The 27,186-nt window shown below is 44.4% G+C and overlaps 1 protein-coding gene across 2 annotated transcripts; it reads left to right on the top strand.

The window, feature by feature from the left end:
* On the top strand, positions 1-26,417 carry CNTRL (centriolin). 2 transcript variants are annotated; one of them, XM_053472785.1, is made up of 44 exons: positions 1-101; positions 932-1,153; positions 1,389-1,513; positions 1,773-1,903; positions 2,115-2,256; positions 2,526-2,712; positions 2,828-3,021; positions 6,202-6,321; positions 6,600-6,828; positions 7,143-7,252; positions 7,545-7,739; positions 10,700-10,853; positions 12,561-12,781; positions 13,186-13,362; positions 13,466-13,600; positions 13,912-14,057; positions 14,153-14,360; positions 14,668-14,847; positions 14,955-15,134; positions 15,260-15,376; positions 15,741-15,885; positions 16,171-16,313; positions 16,569-16,749; positions 16,832-17,127; positions 17,228-17,403; positions 17,629-17,821; positions 18,033-18,163; positions 18,301-18,441; positions 18,629-18,755; positions 19,033-19,197; positions 19,549-19,708; positions 20,138-20,253; positions 21,007-21,224; positions 21,685-21,842; positions 22,129-22,202; positions 22,453-22,641; positions 22,860-23,085; positions 23,346-23,551; positions 23,969-24,109; positions 24,237-24,515; positions 24,858-24,920; positions 25,081-25,290; positions 25,536-25,634; positions 26,146-26,417. In XM_053472785.1, exons 2-43 carry the CDS (start codon positions 961-963, stop codon positions 25,623-25,625), a joined length of 6,972 nt encoding a protein of 2,323 aa, XP_053328760.1. In that variant the 5' UTR covers positions 1-101; positions 932-960; the 3' UTR covers positions 25,626-25,634; positions 26,146-26,417. The 2 variants fall into 2 exon arrangements, with proteins under 2 accessions (XP_053328760.1, XP_053328761.1); XM_053472786.1 differs by having other exon boundaries at positions 22,860-23,076.
* The last annotated feature ends 769 nt before the right edge of the window (positions 26,418-27,186 follow it).

Consider the following 27,186-nt stretch of genomic DNA (forward strand, 5'->3'; position numbering starts at 1 on the left):
AAAACAGGAAGGAAGTGGAGGCGCAGAGAGTGTTTTCTTTGTTCCTGTTCCACGGTCCTGTTTGCAGACGGTTATGTGTCAGGAATCATCAATGCACCGCGGTAAGTTTGTTTTTGAACGCGTGTTAAGTTTGAGCCACGAACTAGAATGCTGCGCGGGATACAGCCGTACCGGGGACTTTCTAAATGACCCTGGGACTGCTGAAATTTAACCCTTTAATAGTCCGCCGTGGAGATTACATGCAGTCACTCGCCTAACGTGTAAACCAAACGGCTCTCAGAAACCTTGACGTGTCGTAATATAAAGTTACACTTAATTGAGTCACCTGCATTCAAGCAGGGGTATCAGCCATAACGCACTGGGAGGAAAGTACCAATTGGGAGTCTTTAAATATATATATATAATTTGTGTAGAATAGGAAGAAGACGGCTCCAGCACTCGCTGACCTTTTTTTTAGGATTTGTTTTTATTATTATTACTAATAATAATATTTCTTATATTTATTAAAGTAACAATTGTATACATTTAGGAATTGTTTTTCCAAACATTTATGAACCAACATACAGAACAACATGATTAACGGAGGACTACCTTTTTGAGATATGTTTTCATAAGTGTTGGTGCGAGAGCGAGTGTTAGTATGAGAGTGACATTTACTGGAGATCCAGTTGCAGGGGGAGTGTGAGTTCTCTTCTCACTATATCTAATTTAAAGGGCCGTGCGGGGCAGTCACATGGGAGATGCTCGGTGTTCTGTTGTATCCTTAAATCCAGACTTTTAATTTTCAGATTCTTTTTTTTTCCTGGGGGAACCAATTGAGCAAATACAATAGTATTATCGGCATGTATAGCCCCCCCCCTAAATTCTTTTCAACTCCATAACATTAGCTCTGTGCAACACTAATCACTTGATGTCTTTGTATTATTTTCAGTACATGATTAGTCTTGTGTGGCTTTTGCAATGAAGAAAGGCTCTCAACCAAGAGCCAACAAGGGTCCATCGCCTTCATCGTCCAGTCCCACCATGAAGTCACCATCATCATCCTCCTCCAACAAAGCCAAAGCTGCTCCGTCTTACGCAGCGAGAGGACCGAAAGATCGTCGCCTGGATGTGACTGAGGAAAGTGACGTTCCAGATCACGACGGAGATAAAAGTAACGAACAAAAATATATATATTTTATTTGTTTCTTTTGGAGTTTTTTGCTATTGTCTTCAAATCTGAAACAGAGTCAATGTCATAAGCAAGTGAATTCCACATTATTTACTTACCCCAAAACTGGGCAAGATAACGCTTATTAATTTCAATTATTTCAAAGAACTCTGTTATTGTAATGATTCTGTGGGGATTTTGCTTACATTTCTTTTCTTTCTCTCATTAATGCAAAAAGATAACGAATCGGGAGTTCGTTACATCACAGAACCCCTCATACAAAAGCAGACGAAGCAGGAAAACTTGGCCTTTGTTACCTCTTTGAACCTTTCTCTGTCTAAAGAAGGGGGCAAAAAATTTAAGGTTGGTGTATTGCCATACATTAGGGTTATAGTTATTTTGTGAACAATTACGTTCTTTAATTATTTTATTTAGCAAATATTTTAGGGAAAAGCAAATTAATTTTGACGTTACGTGCCAGAGAGTGTCTCAGATCAAAAAAATGAGGGCAAAAAGCCTGAACTGGGGAGTAGAGCACAAAAAATATACAACTCCAGTCTATAGTAGAAATGTCAAGATGCTAAACCTTCGTTATCTGTTTCCTTTTTTTGTTGTTGTTTAGTTTATAGAAAACCTTGGAAAATGTGAACGGCTTGAAATTCTAAATCTCGGCTACAATCTAATTGAGAAAATCGAGAAACTGGAAAAACAGACGCGACTGAGAGAACTCAACTTATCTCACAACAAAATCAGGTACGCCGGGGTTAATGCGGCTCGGATTGAAATACTTTATTTTTTATTTTTTTGGAAGTGCCTTTTAAGGTAAGGGGGACGGACCATCCAATGCCCCCCAACTTGGTCGTACATATTGAGTATGTAGCGGGCCAACTAGGCCTGGGGTGTTGTCTTCTCCTCGTAGATTTTGTAATACATGTTTTTAAATCTTGTTTTAACCCGTTTACAGCAAAATTGAAGGCTTGGAGCATATGCAGCATTTACAGAAATTAAACTTGGCTGGAAACGACATCGAACACATTCCCGTGTGGGTCGGGAAGAAGCTCCGATCTCTCAGCATCTTAAATCTGAAACAGAATAAGATCTTCTCCGTAAGTCACCGTGAGCTCGTCTCCCAAGCGGCGTTGGGAACCACCGTATTGGATCTAAATAGTAATGTATATACATCGTGCTTGCAGAATTAGCAAGATACAGACCTGGAGAACAATGGGGTTGAAATTAATTGAAATACTCCATCTGTCCATGTAGAGGAATTGTCTTCTTTTATTTGCATTTGGGGATGACACCAAAGAGAGAGGACACCGCATTTAAACATTTTTTAATTAAGATTATGTACTTTTTTCTTCTTCTATATCTTCAGCTTCAGGATGTGTCTCGGTTAAAGCCTTTGAAAGACTTGGCTTCGCTCTTTCTGGCTGATAATCCCATTTCAAACCTTCCTCACTATCGGCTCTACACCATTTTCCACCTACGGGCTTTGGATTCGTTGGACGGACAGCCGGTGACAAACCAGGAAAGACAAGAGGCTCATGACCGTTTCAACATAGGTAACTCGCGGGAGATCGGTCAACGTTACAATAGAATGATCGTTCTCGATCGCGTAACTTGCATCTCTTTGAAAAGCGTGCTGAGATGCCACCTTGTGTCCTTCTTTCCTTTTAGAAGAGGTAGAAAAACTGGAGAGCGAGTTAGAGAAAAAGATGCACGAGATTCAAGAACTTCAAAGCCAGAAGGCAAAAGTGGTTGACGAGCTCCAGAGCCAGGGCGAGACGAACAAGTCGCTCAAACAGCAGGCCGTGCAACAGAAGAAGAACTACAAGGAGCTTGAGAGGGAGGTGGAGACCAAGAATGAAATCGTAAGTGTCCCGCGGTGGGTCCCGCAGCAGACAAAGTTTTATGATGGACCGTAAGATCCCCCTATCCTCTAGGTCAGGGGTGTCCAAACTGCGGCCCTCCAGCTGCTGCAGGACTGCATCTCCCATACTCCTCAGCCAGCCCCTTAGCTGAAAGAGCATTATGGGAGATGTAGTCCTGCAGCAGCTGGAGGGCCGTAGTTTGGACGCCCCGGCTCTAGGTCTTAAGCCATATGGTTAATTAATTCCTTTTTTGTTAAGGTACCTATAATATGTTCCTTTTGTAAGTATATTTTGGACCAAAACAGTCGAATTTAAGTAAAATACTCAACGATACTCAGAATCCTGTTCATAAGTCCATGATGAACCACTTTGACATAACAGGCTATATCCAGCCAGACAAAACTGGAATAATGTTGGGTAAGAGTTCTTTGTGTGCAGATATTACCATGGAAACTAACGAAATGGTTGTTTTTATTAGCCTAAATAAGGATAAACACGGTTTCATGTCTTGATGTTATATATACGTATCTATAACCAGTAACTGATTTTCTTTGCTTTGTTCTATTGTGACGTTTACAGCGGATTTTGTTTGGAAACATCAAAAGTAGGCTTCAGCTTGGTGTGATGATGCATTCCTGTTATACGTTGGTTTTTTTTTGGTTTTATAAAACAAAGGAATGCACTAAATCCTGAATTTTTTTTGTAGTGGTATTTCCTTCACCTGAAAGTATCAGTTATAACCTCTCCTAGATAATTGCCATGTTCTCCTCTGTGGAACAGGGAGACACTTATTTGCAGAAAAACTAGTTTTCCGGGAGTTTTTAACAAAAATGTAAACAATGAAACGCTTGGATTTTGTGCATCCCTGATTAACATATCTGATTTTTATATATATATATTTTTATTATTTATTTATTTTCAAACTGCATGTATTTTTTGTTGACTTTTACCAAATGATTTTCCAGTTTGGGATATATTTTTGTGACGGTGCTTGCCGAATGCTTAGACCCTTTTTAGTTCTCTCTGCTTAGAAGGAAAGGTGGAAAAGAAGCATACTTTATATCCGACCCACGCATAGGGTATGCTTGGCAAAAATACCCCTCAAAATACACTGTATAGCAGAAACCGTGTTCTACTATTAACCTTCTATAGCGAAATTCTCCTCCCGGCTGCTGTATTGGGTAGATTGCAGCATCACAACAAGGGAAACCCATGCCAGGTCTCCCCAGCTGATAATACCGGGCAGTAAAATGGTTTAAATAGTTAAATGGTGGAATTTCACATCGTGGAGGTCTCCGAGTTGCTGAAGATTCTATTCTTTTTCGTCGCAAATCGTATAAATTCCCACGACAAAAACAAACTTGTTTTTGTGTTGGAGGAACGATGTCGCCTTTGCGTGGTTTGCACATGTGATGTATACTGATGAGCGTCCTCCCTGCAGCTGCAATGCATGATAATTGGCACCGTTCACGGGGTGAGCAGGGCAGTAAAGACACAAAGGGTGTCCTTATAGTATTCGGAGGGATCGCTGTGCTAACTGATAGAAGAACAGCAGTCTCTCTGTGCTTCGTCAGATCTATTGGCAATCTGCGTATCGTGGATAGTACCGTAGGGAATGTTCACTCTTTGTAAATCATTTATACAGGATTCAGGGCTCATGTGCTGTCAAAGCGGGTGTACATATTAATGTATGTTTTACATTCAATGTGTCAGCCTAACTGATCAGAACGACCATAAATATACATTTAAATGCATTCTCTAAATTGTGGCATAAATGTGCCGTTTCCATGATAATTCAGATGAAATCGGTTTGTCTTTAGTTGAAAAACATTTTGGTTACAAGACCCTCCAAGCCCAAATACATATCGTTCAAACTATATTTATATATATTTTTTCCTTTTAGCTAACCGGGGGAAGCTTTTTTTTTTAGCGCACGGCATACTTCCTGCTGGATCTCTGCCTTATCCTGCATCGTTTCCTACTAAGGAAATGGAGTGCACCACACAATATCTTCCCCCCTCCCCCTCAATCCAGAAATCAACCAGCACGTTTAATTTTTAATTCTTAAAATAAAGAGAAAAGGGAATCATTTTCCTTAAACATCTAACTTATATAGACCTTTTCTTTTTCCTTTTCTTGACCGTTCCTTCCTCCTTTTTAGCATCTGTCATGGTGTTGCTGTGGCACCGCTTCTTTCCTACTGAGCCCGGGCTCCTATCTAAAGGTAGTCACCGTAGATCCCCATCCCTCGTACGCGTTGGTGGCATGATACGTGTTGTGAAACGTTTTGTTCCGACATTACTGCATGGCGATTTGTGTTTTTTTATTTTTTTTATTTGCATGAGGTCTCGGCTGCTTTAAACTCATGATTGCTTTGTGTCCTGTAACATTTCTCTCCATTAGCCTTGCAATGAACACCTGCTTGGAGCACCTCTGCGTCCTTTGTGTCAGGTACAGTGTGCTCTGTGCTGGACCCTACGTGCCAGGAAAATATTAACCCTGGAACTTTGAGACGAGTGATGTGCTCCAGACCACTCAAAGGCCCCCCCCGATGTCGAGACTCAAACCTTGACCAGTCCTTGGTGTCATCTTAGCGTTTCCATAGAGTAGTAAACACTTGAGTATGTACGCTGCACTGTGCGCAAGCCCGCCATGAGCTTGGTGATCTGTACCCTGGACAATGTTTAGATCAAATATTATATAGAGAAAGAACCAATCCCTGCGTTTAATGGTTTGTCAAGATAAAGCCATGAGGGGTTTAACGTTTAATGCCAGTTTGGCCAAATCTTAGGAATTCAGGATGTTTTATCGTTGTGATCTTTTAGAAGCTCTGCGCATGAGCACTGGTTGATCTGCCAGAAGCACTGTAGAAGGTCTACCTGTACTCAACGTCAGAAAGTCTCGTTCAAATTCATGTATTTTCCTTTTCGATGGAATTTTACATCCGATACAATGGCCAGTGTGAGATACTTCGTAACTGGCTTCAAAATTCCGTGAGGTTGTGCCCATCCTTTCGTGACGTGTTGTAAGTTGCGTCTTTGCCGTGTGTGTGTGTTTGCTTGATAGGCCCATTGGCCACACGCGGTCGTTCCCAACATCCCTTCCAACAAACACGGGATATGCATAAGTGCCGTTTATATCCAGAGCCTGAGGTTGTGCCTTTATTGTATCATCTTTCAGCTGAAGCAGAAGACCTTGGAGTTGACCCGCGCATGTCAGAAGCAGTACGAACTGGAACAAGAACTGGCTTTCTATAAGATCGACGCCAAATTTGAACCAATGGGCTACACGTCTCCCGAGGTAATCTCTTGAGGGCCAAAAATAAAGGGCAGACGGGTTATCGATAAGGTTATGTGCTGTCCGGCTCCTCAAACAGTACCGATACCGATAGCCCACCTCTCCAGAGCCCTTTCCGTTCTGTGTTATCACCATAGGAGACAATGGTATGGTCCAGTGAGCAGGAACCTGCGACTGGTTTCAATGGTGATAAGATCTCTTTGGGGTGTCTCACCTTTCCTCTAAGCGTAAAAACGCTGTAAGTGGTTATGAAATAAGTCTTTTTCTTTGTGGGTTTTCAGAACGTTGAGGCCGAGGATGCTCCGGGAGAAAGCCCTTACATCGGGAAGGCCAGGTACAAGAGAAATCTGTACGCGCAAGAAGGTTTCATCGCAGATCATGCGCAGCAGCTGCAGACGGGGAAGATGGAATTGGACGGAGACGACCAGATCAGAAACGAGCAAATCAGAGCGCGAATCCACACGACTCTCGACGTAGATCTGGACGACAAGGAGAAAAACATCTCAGCGGGTAATCCCATTGGAATCTTTGCACATGGTGAACATGGAGAAGGTCTGTGACCATCTGTCCTTCCAGCTCCATCTACACCGTGTAGTCAGTAATGCCCTAGACCTGACCTAAAGCAGGACTCACCGGCGAAACTCACTCACCTTGTGAATGGCAGCTCCCCCACGGTGGCCGATGCCTCCTCTGGCACAGATCGTCCTAAAAACCTTCATTATGCTATCGGTTTGGTGTTGCTGAAGCTTTACACGCCATCTTGCCGGGAATTCTAACATCACTATGAAGATATCCACTCACACCCCCGTGTTCTTTTTTGACAGCGCAAACGAGACTAACAGAACTCCGTCAACAGATCATGAACGCAGAGGAACAGATTTTAAAGGCAACCGAAGAACTGAAAAATCTGGAAGAGGCCATCGCTCAGAAAAAGGTGCGTAGAGGCTAATACAGCGAGGGGATGTAAACATGCGCGGGATAGGCATACGGCTCCTGCATCCAAGACGAGACCAACGACTGATTAAGGTCTGAGTCTTTACAGCGGGAGAAACGGGCAGACTAGACGGGGGCCGGATGGGGCCGATCTGCTGGCAGGTTCTAGGTTTCTGTACTTGGTGAACTAGGTGATTGCGATTGGTGGCTATTCCCATTATTTGGTGTTCTTTTTTTTATTTTTCCGACCATAGAACGAAGGAAATTTACTTAATTGTTTTCCTTTTGTAAAGATTTCCGAAGCAGAAAAGGAAAAACTTCGCCAACAATTGGGCAGCAAAATCCAGCTCTTAAATCAGCTGAGACAGGAGGCGCAGGAGCTGGAGAACCAGATGGAGCGGCAGAGGCGAGAGATGGACAAGAAGCACAAGGAGATCGACGACCTTCAAAAATATCTGGACTCCCTCAATCCACAGGACCCCAGACACGTGAGTTTCAGACCCCCAAACATGTGACTTATGGCGTAGAACACCGCCTCGGAGGGCTTCTATTCTGAGCCATAACGAGGGCCCTTGGCATCTGGGGCAGGATCGCAGGTCCCTTCTGGAGATGAGCAGATCAACTCCTGGAGGGGCAGAGACGTTGCTGCCGGGTGGCTTAAATGTGCCCCTCGCCTTGCCGCGCCTGGAGCAGCTGTCCCTCTTGCCCCATGGAAGTTACGGCCCTGTTTCTATTATTATTGGTCCCCAAATAATTGTATATTTTTAAATCAAATATCACGCCGCCTGTTATCTCTAACAGCGGCAACTCTGGGAGGGTGCGATTTACTAGCCCCATTCTCTGCGCTCGTGTGCCCTCTAGTGGCAGTTATGGCTATTGCCACGGCTTCAGTTAGTCCCACCGGGGAGGACTTAAAGGCGTTGGTTTAACTCGTACAACAACACAATGAACACCAGATTACTGCAGGCATTCTCAGGCACGTTATGTTACATTATAAAGGGGATCTACTTCTACAGGACGGGCCGTGCTGGCCCTGCGTATAACATTACTTTCCCCAAATCTCCCCTTCGTTACCTATACATTATACTGACATGGCCCTTCCTGCAGGAGAAGCTTGTGTGTTCTGCACATGCGCGGTGACATCAGTAAGTGAAAATGTTTGATTCGCTTTCAAACTCCTAGCTTAGTGAATACACCCCTATGTGTAGCATACGGCTTTCTATTAGCTAGATCGCCTGTCAGGTGGCCCTCTGGACATCTCTATCCCTCTGCGCATTATAAAAAACTGGGTAGGGGTATGTGAAGTATGAAAAGAAGCGCTGGGGGCAAATGAATAATTCTGCCCCTGCCACATAGTTTTATGCCCCTGGTTGTAGAAGTTAAGTTGCTGCTGCTGACCCCGTGCCTTCCTCTGATATAGGGGGGGGGTATTTATACAGAACCGTTAGATCCAGATGTATCTTTCAGTTGCTGATTTAATATACAGACAAGGATCTGGTTTCTAAAAAAAAAAAAAACCAAAAAACCAACCTCTTGGGCTTAAAAAATATATCTTGGACCGAGTGACTCGATCGCCGCGTAGTCTCTAGGAGCGTCTTAAAGGAAATCTTGCATCATACTGTTTACCAACAGCGAACGTAATGAGTTTGGAAAGCGATCGTCTTCCTGCTTGATGAGGTCTCCAGAGGTGCAATTATCTGAATTGCCCCGCAGCGGGGTAAATGTATCCGTCGGCGGCGTTTAGAACGCCTGCTTATGAAATGCGGGCCATCTGCCAAGCGATCTGTTCAGCTGACAGCATCGCTGCAACATGTTGCAAGACAAGAGAAGTTCTCTTTGCAAGATCCCAGCCTCCGGCAGGGGAGGCTGTCGGCGAAGGAGCTTGCGTCTGATTGGACGCAGGGCTTTGCTTCCTGTGTTGTGATTTCAAACCAGCAGGGGAGTTGGAGCCGGGGGAGGCTGAGCCCCGCAGCCCGTCGTCGGCTTCCTCTACCTCCGGAGGCTGACAAAGAGCTGCATTCACAGCGTCCCCTTCCCGAGGGGTCCGCGGCAGGCGAGGGGGAACTCGTTACTCTGCAAGGACTCTTCGGTATACGTCTCGGTCGGTTATGAGGGAGGGGATCTGATCCCATCCCCTGCCGAAGGCAACAAAGTTGTGAGTGCTTTCATCATCGTGTATTATGATTGTTGCAGAGGTTCCCTTTGCGGGTTATATGTTTATTAATAATATTTTTTATTATTATTTATTATCATTATTTTTTTATTTATATACCACCAATAATTTCCGCAGCACTTCTTCCCAGTACAAATATTCAGTTATTAAGTCATAATATGTCATATATGTAGATGCTGAAAGAGTATGTGTATGTAGGGACTATTTGTGCTGCATCGTGTCTGTCTGTCTGGACGTGGGGTGCTTGTCGGGCTGTTAAATTGCAAACCGTTGTGTTCTGGCTGAGAGTTATGGGGGTTGCAGGTGTGTAGGGATTACTTGCCGTGCATCCTGTGGTACTTTTCATGTTAAACTGCAAACAATTCCTAGAAGCCTTTAGTAAGTTGTGGGCCGGCTGAGAGTTATGGGGGTTGAGGTAAAACAGATGCCACAGGGCTCACCCCTTGGCTGCCCCTGATTTGTAAGCTGCAGGGGGTGGGCCGCATGGTGCGTTGGCTCTAAACCGGCCCCTTTTAATTTGTGGTTCATTTAACTCTTTGAGTCCCAGTTGAGTGTTGGTGTTAAGGGACCGTGAATCAGCAGCAGGTGTTCGGAGGGACGATAGATCCTAATTACTCGCCATTATCTAACCTGCTCTTCCCACTTTCGCACTTAAGTGGTTTAAGTTTACTGGTTTCCATGGCGATTGCTCCACATTTAGAACTTTGCGTGGCTCTTTATAAATACGGCCGAACACTCCTTCTGTGACCTTTTTGTTTTTTTAACACTCCCCTCTCAATTGCTTTGTAACTATTAAGGGTTAAGTATAAAAATGGATTACGGTGCAAAGTTTGGAAGGTGATGCAGTTGCCATAGCAACCGCCACAGTGATCCAGGTGACAAGTCCACTTTTACAGCTCTGTACAATAATTTATCTGCATAGTCTTTATCTTTTCTTTTTTTGTGCAGGAAATAACATGTCTGCATGATTTATGACATCATCAGACAATTATGATATTCAGATGTCAAATAAATGACATTTGCACACACTCCCCTCCCCCTCGTCCATTAAACAATGTAAATATGGACACCTGTGTGTCTACGCATTGTAATAAAGCCTTTTTATTGACTCGGATTTGTGCGATTAATAATTAACCCCCCCTTAGCTGGATTGCCCTCTTGTCCTGTCTCACAAATCCCCTCCGTGATGTCATTTGGGATCAGAGACTCTTTTCTTCCATTGTTTTGCATGTACGCGGTAGGTCTGTGTCCCTAAGACGCCGTTTCTTCTTCCAGACCCATGTGAAGGCGCAGAAGGCCGGCAAGGAGCAGCAGCTGGACATGATGACCCGGCAGTACCAGGAGCTCGAGGCTCGGCTGGACGAGATGCTCTCCCGGATAACGAAAGAGACGGAGGAGATCAAGGACCTGGAGCAGCAGCTCACCGAGGGTAAGCGGACGCGGCATTTAGCATACAGACACCTAAAGGAAAGCTCAACAGGGCACCGCTCCCCCGCGCATGAACGTACAAGTCCTGCCGTCGTACGGAACTTTGTGTTGCATTGTCTGGATGCAAAGTCTGTACATGATCTTATCACCATAGCAACCAACCGGATCTTCCTGCTGATAGGACCGTTCCATACATTACTGTGGCGATAGCACCGCTTTTAAGAACTTTGTAAGCGATTTGCTTGTTATAGATACCCCCCCCCCCGCGGTAATTGTCCAGGCGGCGCTTTTATAAGTTAAGTTTAAATATATTGTTAAATTGTGAGTTCTATTTGGGCAAAAGACGCTAATGTTTTTTGTTTTTTTTTAAGTTTTAAAACAATTTTCTAACCACAACGGAGACAAATTGACAACAACCCCGACTACCCCTGGCACCGCGATTAGAGCATCATGTGCTGATACCAGGGGATCATTAGCCGTAGGGCAGAATGGCTCCTGCCCCGGGCACCGTGGTCAATGGGGTCTTTAGTCGAAGGGGATACCTCTTAGGAGTTGCATAACCATTGGGGACCTGAGAGATCTCTTCTTCTTTAGATGGAATCAAATGTGGTTGAAAGTTGGTCCAACTCTCTAAGCTAAACGGGTGCCTCAATGAATAGACTCCAAACCCTTTTTGTGGTTAAATGACAGCCTTGCGTCTCACCGCGAGAGCGGAAGGGGACGCATAATAACTCCATCATCATCAACATCTTGAAGATCTTATGCTATGGAGGCCAGACGAGGCTTTAGCTCAGAAAGGACCGGGCAGTCAAAGTTGTGAAAGCATCGGTTTTTGCTTTGTCTGCAGTTTGTGTCGTTTGGGTATAAAAAAAAAAAAAATCCACAGGAAAGAGGCCTGTAAGTTCCTGAGTTATTTCCTCTAAAAGGTGGAGGAAAATGCATGTATTGTTAACCTCTTAACTGCCAACCATGCACGGTTTTTGCTTTATGTAGTATTTTTTATTTTTTTATTTTTAGACTTAAAATCTTAATCTATAGTAAGAAAACTACATAAAAATTCTAGTTGTTACAATACTTTCCCCCCCTGCTCTTTTGGTGTATTGTATGCGTTAGAAGGCATTCGAAAGGGTTCTAAAATCAAAGTATGGAATGTACCAAAGAGAGAGGCCGCAAATAGCCCACGGCGTGTCTGATAAGAGATTCAGAGCCAAATTTATCAACGCGAGACTGGAGATCAGTTTCTACTTCAATAAGCTATGTTTGGAGGAAATAAAAGCATTCTATGGATGCCGATACAATGGGAAGCGTCCTGGTGATTGGGCGATCCCATTGGTTGCTATGTGGATAAGACCATGTCTTACATGTATCGCCTTATACATAATTACCAGCCCTCTTGTTCTGAATTAGGTCTTTCCACCGTGAGGGCACCATTGGTGGCATAATTGTAGACCTTCCAAACTTGTGCAAACAAAAGCTTAGTATAACAATCTGATCGGGGACAATGACCTATTTTTCCCAAAAGCCAAAGTTTCAGTCTTTGAGTTACCCATTTTCATAAAAAAAAAATCAATGACATAGAAAGTAAGTAGAGGTCACATATCCACCAACAGTTCCCTTTGCAGAGGAACCATTCCATGGGAACGTGTGGTGGGTTTAATCACTACCTGATTGGTTGTTGCTATACCTCGTTTATTCTCTGTCTGATCAGGTCAGATCGCTGCCAACGAAGCCCTGAAGAGGGATCTAGAAGGCATAATAGCCGGGCTGCAGGAATATCTGGAGAGCGTGAAAGGCCAAGCCAAGCAAGCCCAGGAAGAATGTCGAGAACTTCAGTCTGAAAGAGAGGAGTTACTTCAACGGCTATCGGAACTGGAAGAAGAGAAGAAACAGCTGGAGATCGTAGCTACGGATGCAGAGAATCTGAGAAAGGTTATTGTTTGATGGAATGGTATTCTTCTTGGATGATGGCACAAGTCTCGATTGACCCAAAGCCTGCACTGGTCAACCGTTGACTTGTATGGAGACCATGAAGGTCCACCAACACAAGGACTACCGTCCTTTCTTCTTGTGGGACCTTGTGGTTTAGAGGGGAACAGATAGAAACATTTTAAAGGATAATATATTAAAGGACATTGAAAATGGTTTCCTTTAGAGTGAGTGGCTTTATGGGTCAAGTGGGGCATTTTGGGGGCATGAGAAGCTCCACTTTAGTTGTGGGCAGATCATACCTGAAATACTAGGTACCTGGCACAAGTCTGGCTGGAAAAAGTTTGAATAAAAATGTAGTCGACGCATCTCTTGAAATAATGCGTTACGTCTGCATGCGATTGTAGGAAATCTCGCAGCTGGAGCGCAGCCTTCAAGAGCAACAAGAACTCAACGCGACTCTACGGCAAGCTCAAGGAGACCTCAGCGAGTATGAGGCAGAGCTGGAGGCCCAGCTGAAAGTGAGAGACGCGGAGGCCAACCAGCTGAAGGAGGAACTGGAGAGGGTGAAACGGCTCAGTCATGTAAGCATTCAAAGGGGTTCCCCCCCCCAAAGTATACGTTTTTAAAAAAAGACCGCTGCTCAGTGCTCACCAGAACACATAAAAATCTGTGATGTTTTCCCAGATGGAGAGTTCTGCCCTGCAAGCAGAGCTCGAAAAAGACAGACAGGCTCTGGAGAACGTGCTCACCAAAGCTCAACTGTTGGACGAAAAGGAGAAGGAAAACAAAAAGCTGTTGTCTCAGTTGAAACAAACGAAGGTAAGAGTCACGCTGGCCGCGCGGATAAAAGACCCGACGCGGAATCTTACTTTCTGGAAGCAGATCGGTTGCTTTTTGGTAAATTTGAATTTTTAAGACATAGTATATATGTATTATGTCATTTTTTTTAAAAAAAACAACTTATGTGTATACCATGGGAGCTGCCAAATTTAACCCCTTCCTGATAAAGCCCGTACATGTGCGGGCTCACAATGCATTGTTTTTAAGGGGTATAAGGACAACCCGTTCTCCTTAAGGGGTTAAGTTCTGTGCTCAGGTTCCTCGTGATTGTCTTTTATCTTATTCCGCAGGGAGATAACGAGTTCCTTAAAGAGCAACTTGAAAACCTCCAGGCCCAGCTTGACGACGCTCTGGATAACCTGGTCCACCCAGAGCAGATCAGAGCCAGCGTCCACGATCTCAAGCGGAAATTACAGACCGGCGTTGGGGAAGTTAGGTAAATCGTCGCTGGTGCCTAGACATCATAATGCTTAAGTCTAAGCCAAGATTTCTCTGCTAAATCTCTCTCCTCTGCCGGGTGTTCCTCGCCAGGTCCACCAGCCCCTCGGACGTTCTAGGACAAAGCCTGGCAGATCTGCAGAAACAGATAAACGGAGTCCTCGCGAAGGCGCAAGAGGAGAAGAAAGAGGCCTTGGAGAGGCAGAAGAAATTAGAGGAGGAAATCTCTTCACTGCAAGAAAAGGCAAGGGATGCGCCAGCAGATTTTAAAAGGGCCTGCAACATGGCAGCTGAGGCTAAGGTAAGAAGAAGGGTCCAAAATGAAGAATATGAGACCCCTGAACCTCATTCTTTACTGAGGTGATGTACGTTGTTCCTCCAAAGGTGAGCAGCTCCCGCAGCATGCGCGCTTCTTCATGGGATGTCTTTTAACTGCTCCCCTATGGAGGAACCTCATAGATCTATCCATTTGTTTCGCATACAAATTGTAGTTCATTCAAGTGAAGGTTGAGGATCTCTTCTCAGCTGGTAGATCCGGAAGCCATGTTTATTTTTCACGAGACGTTATCATGTACACGCCAAAGAACACCTTTTATATGTCGCTGTAGATGCAAACGGAAAGAAGGCAATATGAAGCCAAGCTGCGGCAGCTGGAGAACGAAATCCGCCGCCTCAATGGCAAACTTAAAAACATGGAGGACATCCAAGGCCTGGCTGACCAACAGCTCGTGGAGGCAGACGAGGAGCGCAAGAAGCTGCTCGCCGAGCTGCAAGAATTGGAAGAGAAGGTTGGTTGATAAAATAATTCCAGTCTCGCCGCCTCTGCATTCAGAGGGTTTTATGCAGAACATTTCCTAAGAAGACTTATGTATTCTCCCCCCCCCCACTATGGCAGCGAAGGGCAGAAGATGCTCAGGCTCAGAAACAGATGTCCGATCTGGAAAAAGAGCTGAGGCAGTTAAAGCGGGCAGTGGCTGCTTCCGACAAGATGGCCACCTCTGAGCTGTCCCACGCCAAAGATCAGCTGAAGTCTCTACACGGGGCCGTGCTTAAGATAAATCAGGAACGGACTGAGGTTGGGCACCTTAGATATTTTAGACCCCTTCTAACCCCGATGTGATTTCCCCTTGGCGATGTTGCAAACCTTCTGCGTTGTTTATTTATCTGTTTATTTTTATTTGTGTTTTCCTTTCTCGATAGGAGATGCAAGAAGCGGGAAATTTCTGCTCTCAAGCGGCACAAGCGTCTCGAGATCTCGCGAAGGCAGAAGCGGAGATCGACTTGTTGCAGAACCTTCTTAAGGAAAGAGAAAAACAAGTAAGACTTATTGATCAAACTGGATTTATTGGTATTTATTTATTTCTTTTGATCTTGAATAGCAATTGGTTATTTAGAATTAGAAATCTAACATCAAAAGAAATATTGAAAACTAAGTAACTTTGGTTCAGAGGTTTTGGAATTCTGCGTTTTTACACATTATTAGTAATATTGCCATTAATAATATTTATCAAATGTATTTTAATGTTTTTTAATTATTAATTAATATAAAATGTATTTTTTTAATAATTATTAATAAATACATATATATATAATTATTATTTTTACTCCTGCTCCAAATCAGATTGGCGTAAATGAAACGCTGTCGGGCGCTCAGTAACTTCTAAGCTCTCCTTCCATGCAGCTTCAAGATGAAATGCAGAGCGCAGACGCTGGGGCCGCGACTTCTAATCTGCAGCAGCTTGAAATCGATAAATTAAACCAAACATTGAAGAGACAAAAGGAGGAAATCGAACGTCTCAAGCATCTATTGGATCACGCCAGAGCCGGTACGGCTTTAGTTCACTCCTTATTGGTTGGAAAAAGGGTTACGCCGACCGTCGGTCTAACCCAATCATCATGCTGACCCAGTTCCTGTCCCTGTATGTGGACTTTTCATGTCTCTCGCCCATTAGATATTTTTGAACATTTTAAAACTATCTGAGCGTCGGAAACCAAAGTTAAATGAATCTCTTTGTTTGTGACATCATCACGTTGCATCATATGCAAGAACGCTGAAAAGTCCTTTTAGTTGGAGAGACAATAATTAATAACTGACCCTTGTTGTTTTACAGATAATGTTGGTGAGATCGAGGAACTGTTAGATGAGATTGATTCTCTCAGGCATGCGTTGGATTACCAGAATGACTATATCACCAGCATGGCCGACCCATTCCGCCGAAGGGGCTACTGGTGTTACATGCCCTCTCCATCGAACGTGAGAACCTTTTATCTAGACTTTTTGGGGGGGTTAATAAACAGAGCTTCTGTTACCTATTCCTAAATCTTTTCAAAAGTATTAATATTATAATCCCATGCAAAATAAAAAATATTTCCTGAATAGTGACATCACAAGAACTTTGGGACTTTCAGCATGCTGTATCCATCTGGTTACTTGGAATGCTGGGATTGGTTAATATGTTCTGTTATATTTATATTGAACTTTGTTTAATTATATTTAAATCATTTATAGACTTCGGGGCCGGATTCCACGAGCACGAAGGACTCCGGGGTTGGTTTACAGTATCCAATGACATCATCACCCGCGAGGCGTACCTGCAGTCCTATGAGATACCCCAAAAAAGAAGGGGCCGCCGGTCATTGGGTGTATACACCTCTCCGGCAGGGCCTGCACAGATGGCGCACCGGCAGAGGTAAGACCCCGCTCCGATGGACTTCGCCTTTGGGAATCTCCACGACCTTTACATGGGATTCACTATTCTTCTCCTTCGGCAGGTGACGGAGATGACGGTGAAACGCAGAGCGATTGTAGCGTGCCGGGTCACTTCGTGCCGCCTCCCGGCTCGGTTATTTACACGGTATTTCCAGATGGTGCCCCTGCCCCTCAGGGGACTGTGATTTATGCCCCCCCTCCGCCCGGTGGAAGCAGACCGGTGGCTCCTGGAACGGTCATTTACGGGCCACCTCCTGTAGGAACCCAAGTGGTTTACGGGCCGCCCCCGGCTCACTTTGCGGTTCCGGTCATCCCCGCTGGCGTCCTTCACTGTAACGTGCCCACCCATCACAATCTAGTAAGTCACGCTGGGGACGTGTTCTCGCGGCTTCGTGCCCGACGTGTCACGCGTGTGTTCTTGTAGGACCGTTCGCTCATGAAGCGTCTCCGCCTTGCAGGAAAATGAAATCACCCGCCTCGAAGACATCGTCGACCATTTGAAATCTCGCCGTCACAAAGAAAAGAAAGCAAAGGAGCGGTTACTCGCGGATATCGATGACCTCGAGCGTCAAAAAGAAATACTTTGGAAGGAAACGGAGGAATTGCGTCTATCATCCCAAAAACGCAAGCGGAAGTAAGTGGAACTTCGGCAAAGCTCCGTTTTTGTTGACATATTAGGTTTTTATTACATCTTAAACTGGAGTCATATCCACTCTTCAACTAAGCGTGGATATGACTTATCCCTGATTCCGGCGCCATTTGGGAATCCCGTTGTGTTTGTGGCGACACTCTTACTCTGTTCGTCCCGCCGTAATGTTTTCCCCCTGGAGAACTTGATTCTTCTGTGTCTGTTTTGCAGAGACTTTGTCGAAGGGCATCTGGACAGCTTAATCACAGAGCTGAAGCTCGAGCAGTCCTTGCAGCACCACGACGACATCGCGGACGAGATCGAATGCATCGAGAAAACTCTTTCAAAGCGTAGGGCAGAGCTTCGAGAGGCCGACCGCCTGCTGGCCGAAGCGGAGACAGAACTGAAGAACACGCGTACCAAGGTATGCGGAAGTGACGTCCGACCCGTCGGGAGCGGGGATTATTTAACTTTGGGACATGTCCTGCTGATGTCCATCCCTTGTGGGCTTACATCCCTGCACTGCATGACTTAGAGGTGTGTGCCCCTTGGTGATGATGTCACTTGGATGATGTCAGCAGCACCAGCAGGGACCACAGTTTTAGTTTCCGTTACTTTTTTCCCTCTCTCTGTAGACTTCGGATATCATTGAGAAGTACAACTCTGCCAGAAAGCATCTGAGCCACACGGAGAGCGACGCGGAGGAGCTGGAGCGGAGAGCGCAGGACACCGCCACGCAGCTTGTGAAAGCCAACCAGCAGCTGAGGTGAGTGGGAGAGGACCAATCAGAGACATGCCTGACTTTATGGGAAGAAATTATCAAATTAAGCAAATTTGTTCTAATCTGCAACCAATATTTAGGATTATTTTAAAAAGAACGGCTTTTATTTTCTTGCGTTTCAGGATGCTGCAGGCGAGCACACAAGACCTGGAGCGGCACCGAGCGGAGCAGGAGAACGTCCTGAAGGACATTAACGCGGTGGTGTCCGCGAAGGACGCCGAGTTCCAGTCTCTCAGCAGCAAAATCCAAACCATGGCTGATAAGTAAGGATCTCATCACTGGTCTGGCAAGGGCTGTTACCCTGTTACCTGTTAACCCTCCAGTGTCTACCCTGGTTTATTACGCCGGTAAAATTATCTCCTACGAACCAGGTGCCCCCAGTGGCTGTGTAAGGAACTGCAGCTGAAATGATAACCATCGGCAGCTCTAAATATCACGCATTGTTTTCAGTCTTCAGAAACTTCAGACTGACTTGGAAATGGCGGAAGGAAAGGAAGATCATCATTTAAATACCCTAAAAGAAGCGCAAATCATCCTCCAGGAGAAGGTGGTCACTCTAGAACATGTAAACAGTCAGGTAAGGTTATTACGCCAGTGGTTTATTTATTTATATTTGTATATGAAGGAACTGTGATCACCTTGCATAGATCAAAAGCTTTAAAATGTATTGGCTGCATCTCGTCCCCAATGTAAATTCGTTACTCTTCATTCTAATTCTGGAGGGTTTTTATAAGTCGTAAATCTTTTTGCTCTATACATTTGCTTGCAGTGCATTTGGCTTGATTGATATATACCGTTATAGTACATTGTTTGCTGTGAAGCCTGTAGTAATGTTTGATGCGTATGCGCCAAAGGTGTCCGCTCAGCAGCAAGAGATTGTGGACCTGGACCGGCTTTTGGGTCAGAAGGAAGAGGAGCTGCATCTTCTCCAGGATCAAATTGACCAAAAGAAAGCCAGCCTGAAGGAGGTCCTACGGGACGGAGAGATGGACGTGTCTCAGAGACGCCAAGAGATAAAGGTAAAATCTTAACTAGCTTTACATTCTTTAAACTGTTTTTTGTCTCCATACGCTGAATAAACTTGTCCCACCATGTGTTTGAGATGGGAGAAGCCATCTTAATCTCCTGTCTCTACTACATGAGGAGCGTGTCCTCAGTGATGGAGAAACCAAGATCTCATCTCCCTCGCTGATGGAACCATGTACCCAGGAGGCCACCTTTGGCCGAGGCCTAAATGCTCCCCTGATTGTACCCTAAAGGATGGTATACGGACTCCTTAGGCGGCCACCAGAATATATTGCTCTGTGTGTCCACCGAAAAGCTAGCCATGGGACCCCATGAGTTATTTATTATATTAAAATTAATTTTAGGAGGTGAGGTCCCTGTTGGAGGATTTAAGTGCTCAAAAGGGGGAACTCAACGCCCAGCTGAACGAGAGGAGAGCGCAGCTGGCCGTCCTGAAACAGGAGGTGGCCGAGGAAGAAGATACTCTGCAGAAGGTGGCATCTCAGATCCATAAACACAAATCAGGTACCCGTTCTGCTAATTCCTGCTCTATCCCAGCGCAACGCTGAATAAATAACTGTAAAAAGGTGCGGGATTATAGGTCATTTTAGGATTCTTCACTTACTTTTACTGTTTTTTATAAATGTGATACCTTAAAGGGACAATAACAATTTTAATTGCATTTTTTTAAATGAGAAGTTTTTTTGTTAAAAATGTATTTTTCTATCAGTGCTGTTATAATTACAAATTTCTAATGTTTCTATATTTTTTTTATATGTATACGGATGTCTTCTATCGTTATTGGTATAAATGAATAAAGCAGTCCAGATCTTTTCATGCTCTTAAAATAAATACATTTAAAAAAACAAACATATATAATATATATAATAAAATGTATGTGTAAATGCTTATTATCTATTGTAAAAAAGTGCTAATTCTGTGTCTTTCTCTTAGAGCTGAAACATGTGTTGGAAATGATTCAGTTTGAATCGAATGAGCTGGAAGGACTAAGATTTCAGCACAACCAGAAAGTGAACGAGATGGAGAAGACTCAGTGCGCCGTGCTGGAGGTACGGGCCGCTCTCCGGCCATCAAACGGTTAAAAGCCACAGGACGTGAATCACAAGACACGAAGATCACGTTCCTCGCACAGCAGACCTTTACCCCCAATTCACCATCAGGGGCCGTTTGCACCCATTCCGAGACGTGATGATGTCAGTCGTGTTTTAAAACGGATCTGATATTTTTCAAAAACCTCCATTTTACAATTTTGTACCCTAAATCTGTGCAATGTTGTTTACTGATAAACAATCTCGTTGTACGGCGCTGCGGAATATGAATGCGCTATACAAACCAATAAGCAAGGACATAGCTGTATTAGAAACCCACCTTATGTGTAGGGAAGCAGCCATCTCACAGTAACATAGTCATTTACACGGACTGCGTCCATCGCGTCCCCCCCTTCTACTCATCCTTCCTGCTTTTTGTTCCTAAAGAAGGCAGAAAAACCCAATTAAGCAATTTTGCTAGTTTTGCCACTTAGATACCAATAACGATAGAAGACATCCGTTATAGACATCCGCAGTGGATTCTTTATCTTTATTGCCCTCACTGTAAAGAATCCATCCATTCCTTTGTCGTGTATGAAACTTATGTCCGTTGTGCCACAGGCTGCCACACTAATTCCAGCCTCCACGATGTAAAATAGAGAGGCTAAGTATAGTATTATAAGTCTGCAATAACGGCTCGTGTGAGAAAGCGCATGCAACTATTTATCTGCGAGGACCCACCATGAATTAACGTGGGGATGTTTCCTCTTCCAGGGGAAGATGGAGTTGGAAAACCTGCAGCGGACGTGTCAGCGGCTTCGCGGGGACACGGACTGGCAGAAGCAAGTGATGGAGAAAGACAGCCGGGAAATGGAGCTTCTCCGGAGCCAGACGCTCTCCCTGCAGCAGAACATCGAGATCCTGAGCAGAGAGAAGGAGCAGCTGGAGAGGAGCAGGCAAGACCTAGAGAAGAAGCTAGACCAGGCCAAAAAGTAAGATGGACCTCCTAACTTTACTCATACCCCTCAAAATTTCAGGCGCCCAACATGGCACACAGTTGTTTGGGGGGACATGGTTGGTGGCCGGCAAGGTTAAAAGTAGGGCAGGACGATGGACATACCATGGTAGCTAGTTTTGCATTGAAGAAGGAGTCTTGGATGGTGACCTCTTACTGCTCGCTGGGCCGGTCAGTGGAGATCTAACTGGTTCATAATCCTGAAGGCAGGACAGCGGGGCAGCTCAGCAGGACGCAGCCCAAAAATTCCAAAAGAGAGTTTGGAACGTTTCTTTGGTTCCTGTGGTGACTGCTCTGTGTTCCTAGCAGTTTGCTACATACTATAAAGCAAGCATGTGATTGGTAGATACCCCAGTGTACATTTAGGTGGCTCCCTTTTAATTCAGTCGCTGGAGGAACGTTCTGTACCAATGCAATGTTTGCTGTTTTTCTACTAGAGATCTGCTCGCTTCAGAAGACGGCAACCGAGCCGCAGCCTCGAACCTGGAGAAGCTGCGGGCGGAAATCAAGAACCTGCAAAAAGATATTGAGCAGCTGAACAAGCGGAAGCAGTGCCTAAAGGAGGAAGCTGCAGCGGCACAGCAGTTACTGCAAGGTGAACAGGGAGGGGGGCACTGGACTGAGACGAGAAGGGACCAGGGATGTTGTTACTGGTAAAGCTAGAAGCAGCAGGACCGTCCGACATGGATGGAATCTTGGAGCGTCACGTAAGCTTATGGGACCTTAGAGGTCTCTTTTTCTCCCTGAAGAACTCGTGCATCACAGCCGAATAATTTGATTATTTTGTCATTTCTTCATCTTTTAACCTGCGTAGTGATGTCATGATAAAACCTTTTCCTGAAGAGATAACACCGGATGACTAACAGACTTTTCCTTTGCAGAGAAAACAGAGGAGCTGAATTTGTTAAAAGATGAACTTACTGACTCCAAGGAACAGCTGAAAGTCGTCGAACAGGTAAGATTTCAGACTTTGCCCACTCTTCGCGTGTTCTAAGGTTCTGAGGTACCTGCGATGTGTTTGATCTAGCCGTACCGTCCAAAAAAAGCGATTATTCCTTAAAGCAAAATATCTGAATATATTTGCTGCAAACAGACCATTTAAATATAATAAAAGGGACTTTTAAAGGCCAAAAATGTATTCTGATATTTTTTTTCCCCGAGTGTTTTATCTCTTGGATTTACCAACGCCGTTTCTTCTTCTTCAGGATCTCCGAAACAGCACCAAGAATCGAGACGACTTACTCCGAGAGCAGGCCAGGCTGCAGAAGGAGACTGAGGAGAGTATGGGGAGGTTCAAGCTCCTCCAGGAGAAAGAGACCAGGAAGGAAGGCCACCTGAAGCAGATGCAGAGAGCCATCGAGCAGAAGGAGGACGAGGTCGCAAAACAGGAGAGGGTAAAACTAGTGGAACCTACTTGTCGAAAGAGAAAATGGGGGAAAATAGGAGATTCCCATAGATTTGGGGTTATTAGAATGTTTGTTCTTTATCGCCTAAGACCTTTTAAGTGCGACTCCATGATAGAACATGTGTACGTTTAGGTATTTCTATTTGCATCGACACCCCCAATCCCCCCCCACCCCCCCGGTTTTAATTTTCGGAGTTTCGTTCCCAGATCCTGAAGCAAATAATGAAAGAAATGGAGCATCAGGAGGAGCATCTGAAAGCGTCGGCAGCTAAACTGAGGGATCACAAGCAGACTATGGAGTGGGAACTGGCCAATCGGCAGAACGCGCTGGAACTGGTGACCTCGAAAGTGAAGGAACTGGAGGAACGCGCCCTGAAACTGCAGCAGGAGGAGAAGTGGTCGCTGGCACTGCAGGAAGCTCTCAGTAACACGCGTGAGTCTTTTATGGTGTTGGGTCGTTTTACTTTACAGAGACGGCTGTAGATGAGAGGAACAGCCTCCCAGTAGAAGTGGTAGAGGGTAATACAGAGGGTTTTAAAGTATGTTAAAGGGACAGTATCATTATTTATTTCTTTGCACAGACGTGTAGCATATAGAGGATTGTTTATTGGGGCAAGAAACGGGGATTCGTGACAATATTGTAAAAAGCAAGTGGGAATGATTGTGTAACCGAGGACTGATCTGTGCTTCCAGGACTCCAGCTGTCCCAGACAGAGCAGCAGCTGGAGGAGAAAAACAGTGAGATTTTGGCCCTGCAGAAGCACCTGGAGATTTACAAAAGCGATCTGAGCCGCTTGCAGGATCAAATGACTTCACAGAAGGACAAAGACGAGAAAAGGATCTCGGTACTTAAAGAAACCATTAACGGCCAAAGGATCCAGTACGAGGACACCATCCAGGTATATTCCCTTCACACGCACACCGTGGTGTCCTATCTGCAGATCTGAATCACTCCCGAGACATTTGATTCACATTAAAATAAGTGGTCAGGTGGTCTACTTACTTCCCAGGGGTTTGCATTGATCATTGTTTAAGCTGTCAATTATATTGTGATCAAGTTTCTAGGTGTTAGCGAATAGAAAACTTTTATAAAATAAAAAATGGCGGAGTTCATTGACTGTGAAAAGTTGGCAGCGCCGTGATCTACCCTCCTGGCTTTCTTACATACATGTGTTGCTTACATGCAGCCCTGTGACAACCCTTCATGGCTTGGTCCCTTGGCAGTGAGCGGAGGAGAAATGTTCCTGGCCGCACACCTCTAACATTCTCATTCATTCACTCATTCATTCATTCTCCAATTGTCATTTTTAAAACAGGAACTAAAAGAGGCAAAAAGCAGTTTGTGGAAGCGGCTCACTACGGTGGAACAGGCGGCGTACGACAACCATGACCGCGCCAGACATCTGCTGAAGGAACTCAAGCAACTTCAAGCAGAATATGCAGTCCTGCAGAAGCAGGTACGGCGCGCCAGACCATTACCTGAACGGCTACGGGCCAAAGGGAAGAGCACCTGTGAGAGAGTTGTTTAATGTTGAAAAATGTCACGTTCTTACAATCCATCGTACTTATCGCCTTGACTTTTAGCTCAAGAGCCAAGAGGAACTTGACCAGCGACAGCAGGATGTTAATGAAGCCGTGCGAGCCTTGAAGGCCCAGGTGAAGATGGAAATCCAAAGCAGCCTTACGGGTTTCTGTCGTCCTGATGAGCAGGAGTTGGCGGAAGACGTGGACGGGGTTCTGGAGGATAACGAAAGCCTACGGGCTCAGCTAGAGAGCTTGAAGGAGAACTTCCCCTTCACAGCCAACGAGGCCTTAAAGCCATCGCTCCGGGGCAAGATAAGCCTCACCAAGCCAAGTATTATGGTAGGTGGCAGTGAACGCGTAGAGTGAGGTACAGAACTATACAGAAGTCTTCATTCTAAATTAGAACATTCTGGAGTAAATGTAAAGATCGGCAAGGCAGTGATCTCATCGCCTATTCGCTGAATGAAGTTGGCCATTCTAAAGCATTATGTGCTTCACTCTCACAGAAAGATCTAGGACTGTTAAATACTCTTTTTGTTTTGCAGAGGAACACAATTCACTTCTTAACTTTATAGATCTTGTATTTGACCATTAAATCCTAAACTTAGCCCAGATTGAAATGTCGAAGGTCGTGCCTGAATTAGGCTTAACAGGCATCTTGTCTGCTGCTGTACATTTTAGGATGAGCACTGGAGAGGAGAAGCTCTTCGAGAAGAACTGCGGCAACAAGAGGACAGACTCAAGGTACTTTTTGTCATCTAGTTGACTTTTTGCGTGTATTCTACTAGGGGGTGGATAGAACAACCTGTGGCGAAACTCATTGGACTTCAGACGCTTCATATAGATCCCCTCGGGGATTGTGGGGTAGTCGTTGTTCTACACCATCTAAAGTTATCCTTTGTAGGCTCAACTTCACCAAAGGATGTCCAAGCAAGCCGACGTGCTGAGCCAAGGGCGGCAGCAGACCGAGGGCAGCCTCATCAGTCTGAAGAAACAGGTCGATGCCCTGGACGAGCTGGTCAGCAACGGATCGACGGACTCTCCGTTCCATTCCCACAATTCATCCGGCGCGGCAGCCGCGTTTCACGATTATGCTCCGAACCCGCCAAGCCAGGTAAAATCGCAGGCGGAATCCGGCGTCAACATACAAGCATAGCAGACAAACTTGGGAAACCACATTGGCCGGAAAAGAGCGATGTTTGTGCGCGTCTATTAGAAGTTTGTTACAGCGGTAACATCTTTGTTGCAATAAAATGCTTGCCCCGGGGGCAACTCAAGCTGGCAAATTTGCTCATCATAAGCAAATATTTCTAGAATCAAAGTTAAATATTTTGTTTGCCCCTTTCTTCTTTCTTTTAGAGGTACTTACAAGGAACGAGGATTACGGGCTCCAGTGGAATATTGTCTCAGCAGCTCTATGCAATGTACTCACCTGGAACGCAACCTTAAACTAAATTGGTAAGAAGCGAATAACTGTCAGAGGCTAATGGACAAGATGCCCCCAGAAACGGGGCTACTCTAGCCAAATGCTAAGGCTATGGTTAAAGCTGCTGTCCCACCTATAGACTAAATGTAAAACTCATGCCTGTTTTGTGGGGCTCAAATTGTCATGTGACCTCAAAAGTTGTCAATAGGTTGTTGCCGTAGAACCTTAAAAAGCTTCTTGTGTGATTAAACCTCAAGCTAAGCTAAGGCTTATTAGCTATGCCAGGGAACACAATTAATGCTTTTCAAGCATGTGAAATGCCGGGGGCTATTAGGATGCTGCCCTTTTTTATCCCAAATACAAACAATAAAGACCAGATGGTACACTACTTAAAGGTCGGTGCAAAAAATAAATAATCCAGCCCTATCCGCTGACTCATGGGAAGGGGGTGAGCTTCATTATAGGACCGTGCCTATCCAAAACCAACAGTTCTTCAATATTTCAGATCTATTGTAATATATATTTTATTTTTTTTTTTTGCAGTGACATATTTCAGGAAACCGGACTGTTTAAACGACGGAGTAGAAGATTTAATGCCTTAAATATCCAGAGCTCTTTTTGCTTCAAGATACAGGGACTTACTGTGAAATGTCTATATTTCTGTATTCTAAGGTCTCATGGCACAGCCCCCATACTTCCTTTCACCTATGCACTGACGTTTGTATATACAGAACTTATTTTATATATTCAAACAAAGATTTTGTTTAAATGTATATTTTTGATGGGTTTTCATAAAAAAATTTGTATAGAAATAATTGAATAATAAAAAAAAAAAAAGCTAAGGTAATTACAAGAACATGTTATTCGGATTAAAACACAAGAATATGTTAATATAATTATAATTGGATACATACCGGTATAGATATATTACACATTAGGTATAATATATATATATAATATATTATTATTATTTATATTATACACTCACTGGCCACTATTAGGTCCATATGGACCAAAATCTGAGGAATGTTTTCAGCACCTTGTAGATAGTGAGCCACGAAGAAATGAAGGCAGTGCTGAAGGCAACCTGGTACTAGCAAGGTGTACCTAATAAAGTAGGATGTGTGTATTTATATATATATATCAAGATCTAGAGACATCGTATATAATGTTGATTGATGTGTCTGTCTGTGACGGGAACATATTTGCGGCACCGGCGATTAATTCATATTTAAATACCAGGGTAAGTTATGAAATAAGCTAATTCCCCGGGGTATTTAATGTACTACAATATTTGATTTCTCTCCCTGGTTACCTGCTTAAGGGGGATTGTGCTTATTGCTCCGCTGTATCAACGCATGCAGGGGTCTCTTGAAGGTGAAGCCAATACGTACCCTGCTTACGTATGAAGTACAGGGAGGTGAAGCAGGGGTTAAAGCACAAAACTACATGATGGTCACCCCTGGCATCCATAAGAATGAAGACTCCCAACCATCCTAATTATGGAAGTTTTCCTTTTGGAATATAAAGTACTTTAAAACACTCCACATATAAACACCCATGTAAAGAACGTTAATACAGAAA

This window comes from Spea bombifrons, chromosome 8 (assembly GCF_027358695.1).
Source record: "Spea bombifrons isolate aSpeBom1 chromosome 8, aSpeBom1.2.pri, whole genome shotgun sequence".
NCBI classification, from domain to species: Eukaryota; Metazoa; Chordata; class Amphibia; order Anura; family Pelobatidae; genus Spea; species Spea bombifrons.

Bases quoted from the DNA above. Each gene is read 5' to 3' on its own strand.
- CNTRL (XM_053472785.1), top strand. From the start codon at position 961: ATGAAGAAAGGCTCTCAACCAAGAGCCAACAAGGGTCCATCGCCTTCA. The intron at 19,198-19,548 runs GTAAAATCTTAA...AATTAATTTTAG, and splicing joins AGAGACGCCAAGAGATAAAG to GAGGTGAGGTCCCTGTTGGA. The intron at 24,110-24,236 runs GTACGGCGCGCC...CTTGACTTTTAG, and splicing joins ATGCAGTCCTGCAGAAGCAG to CTCAAGAGCCAAGAGGAACT.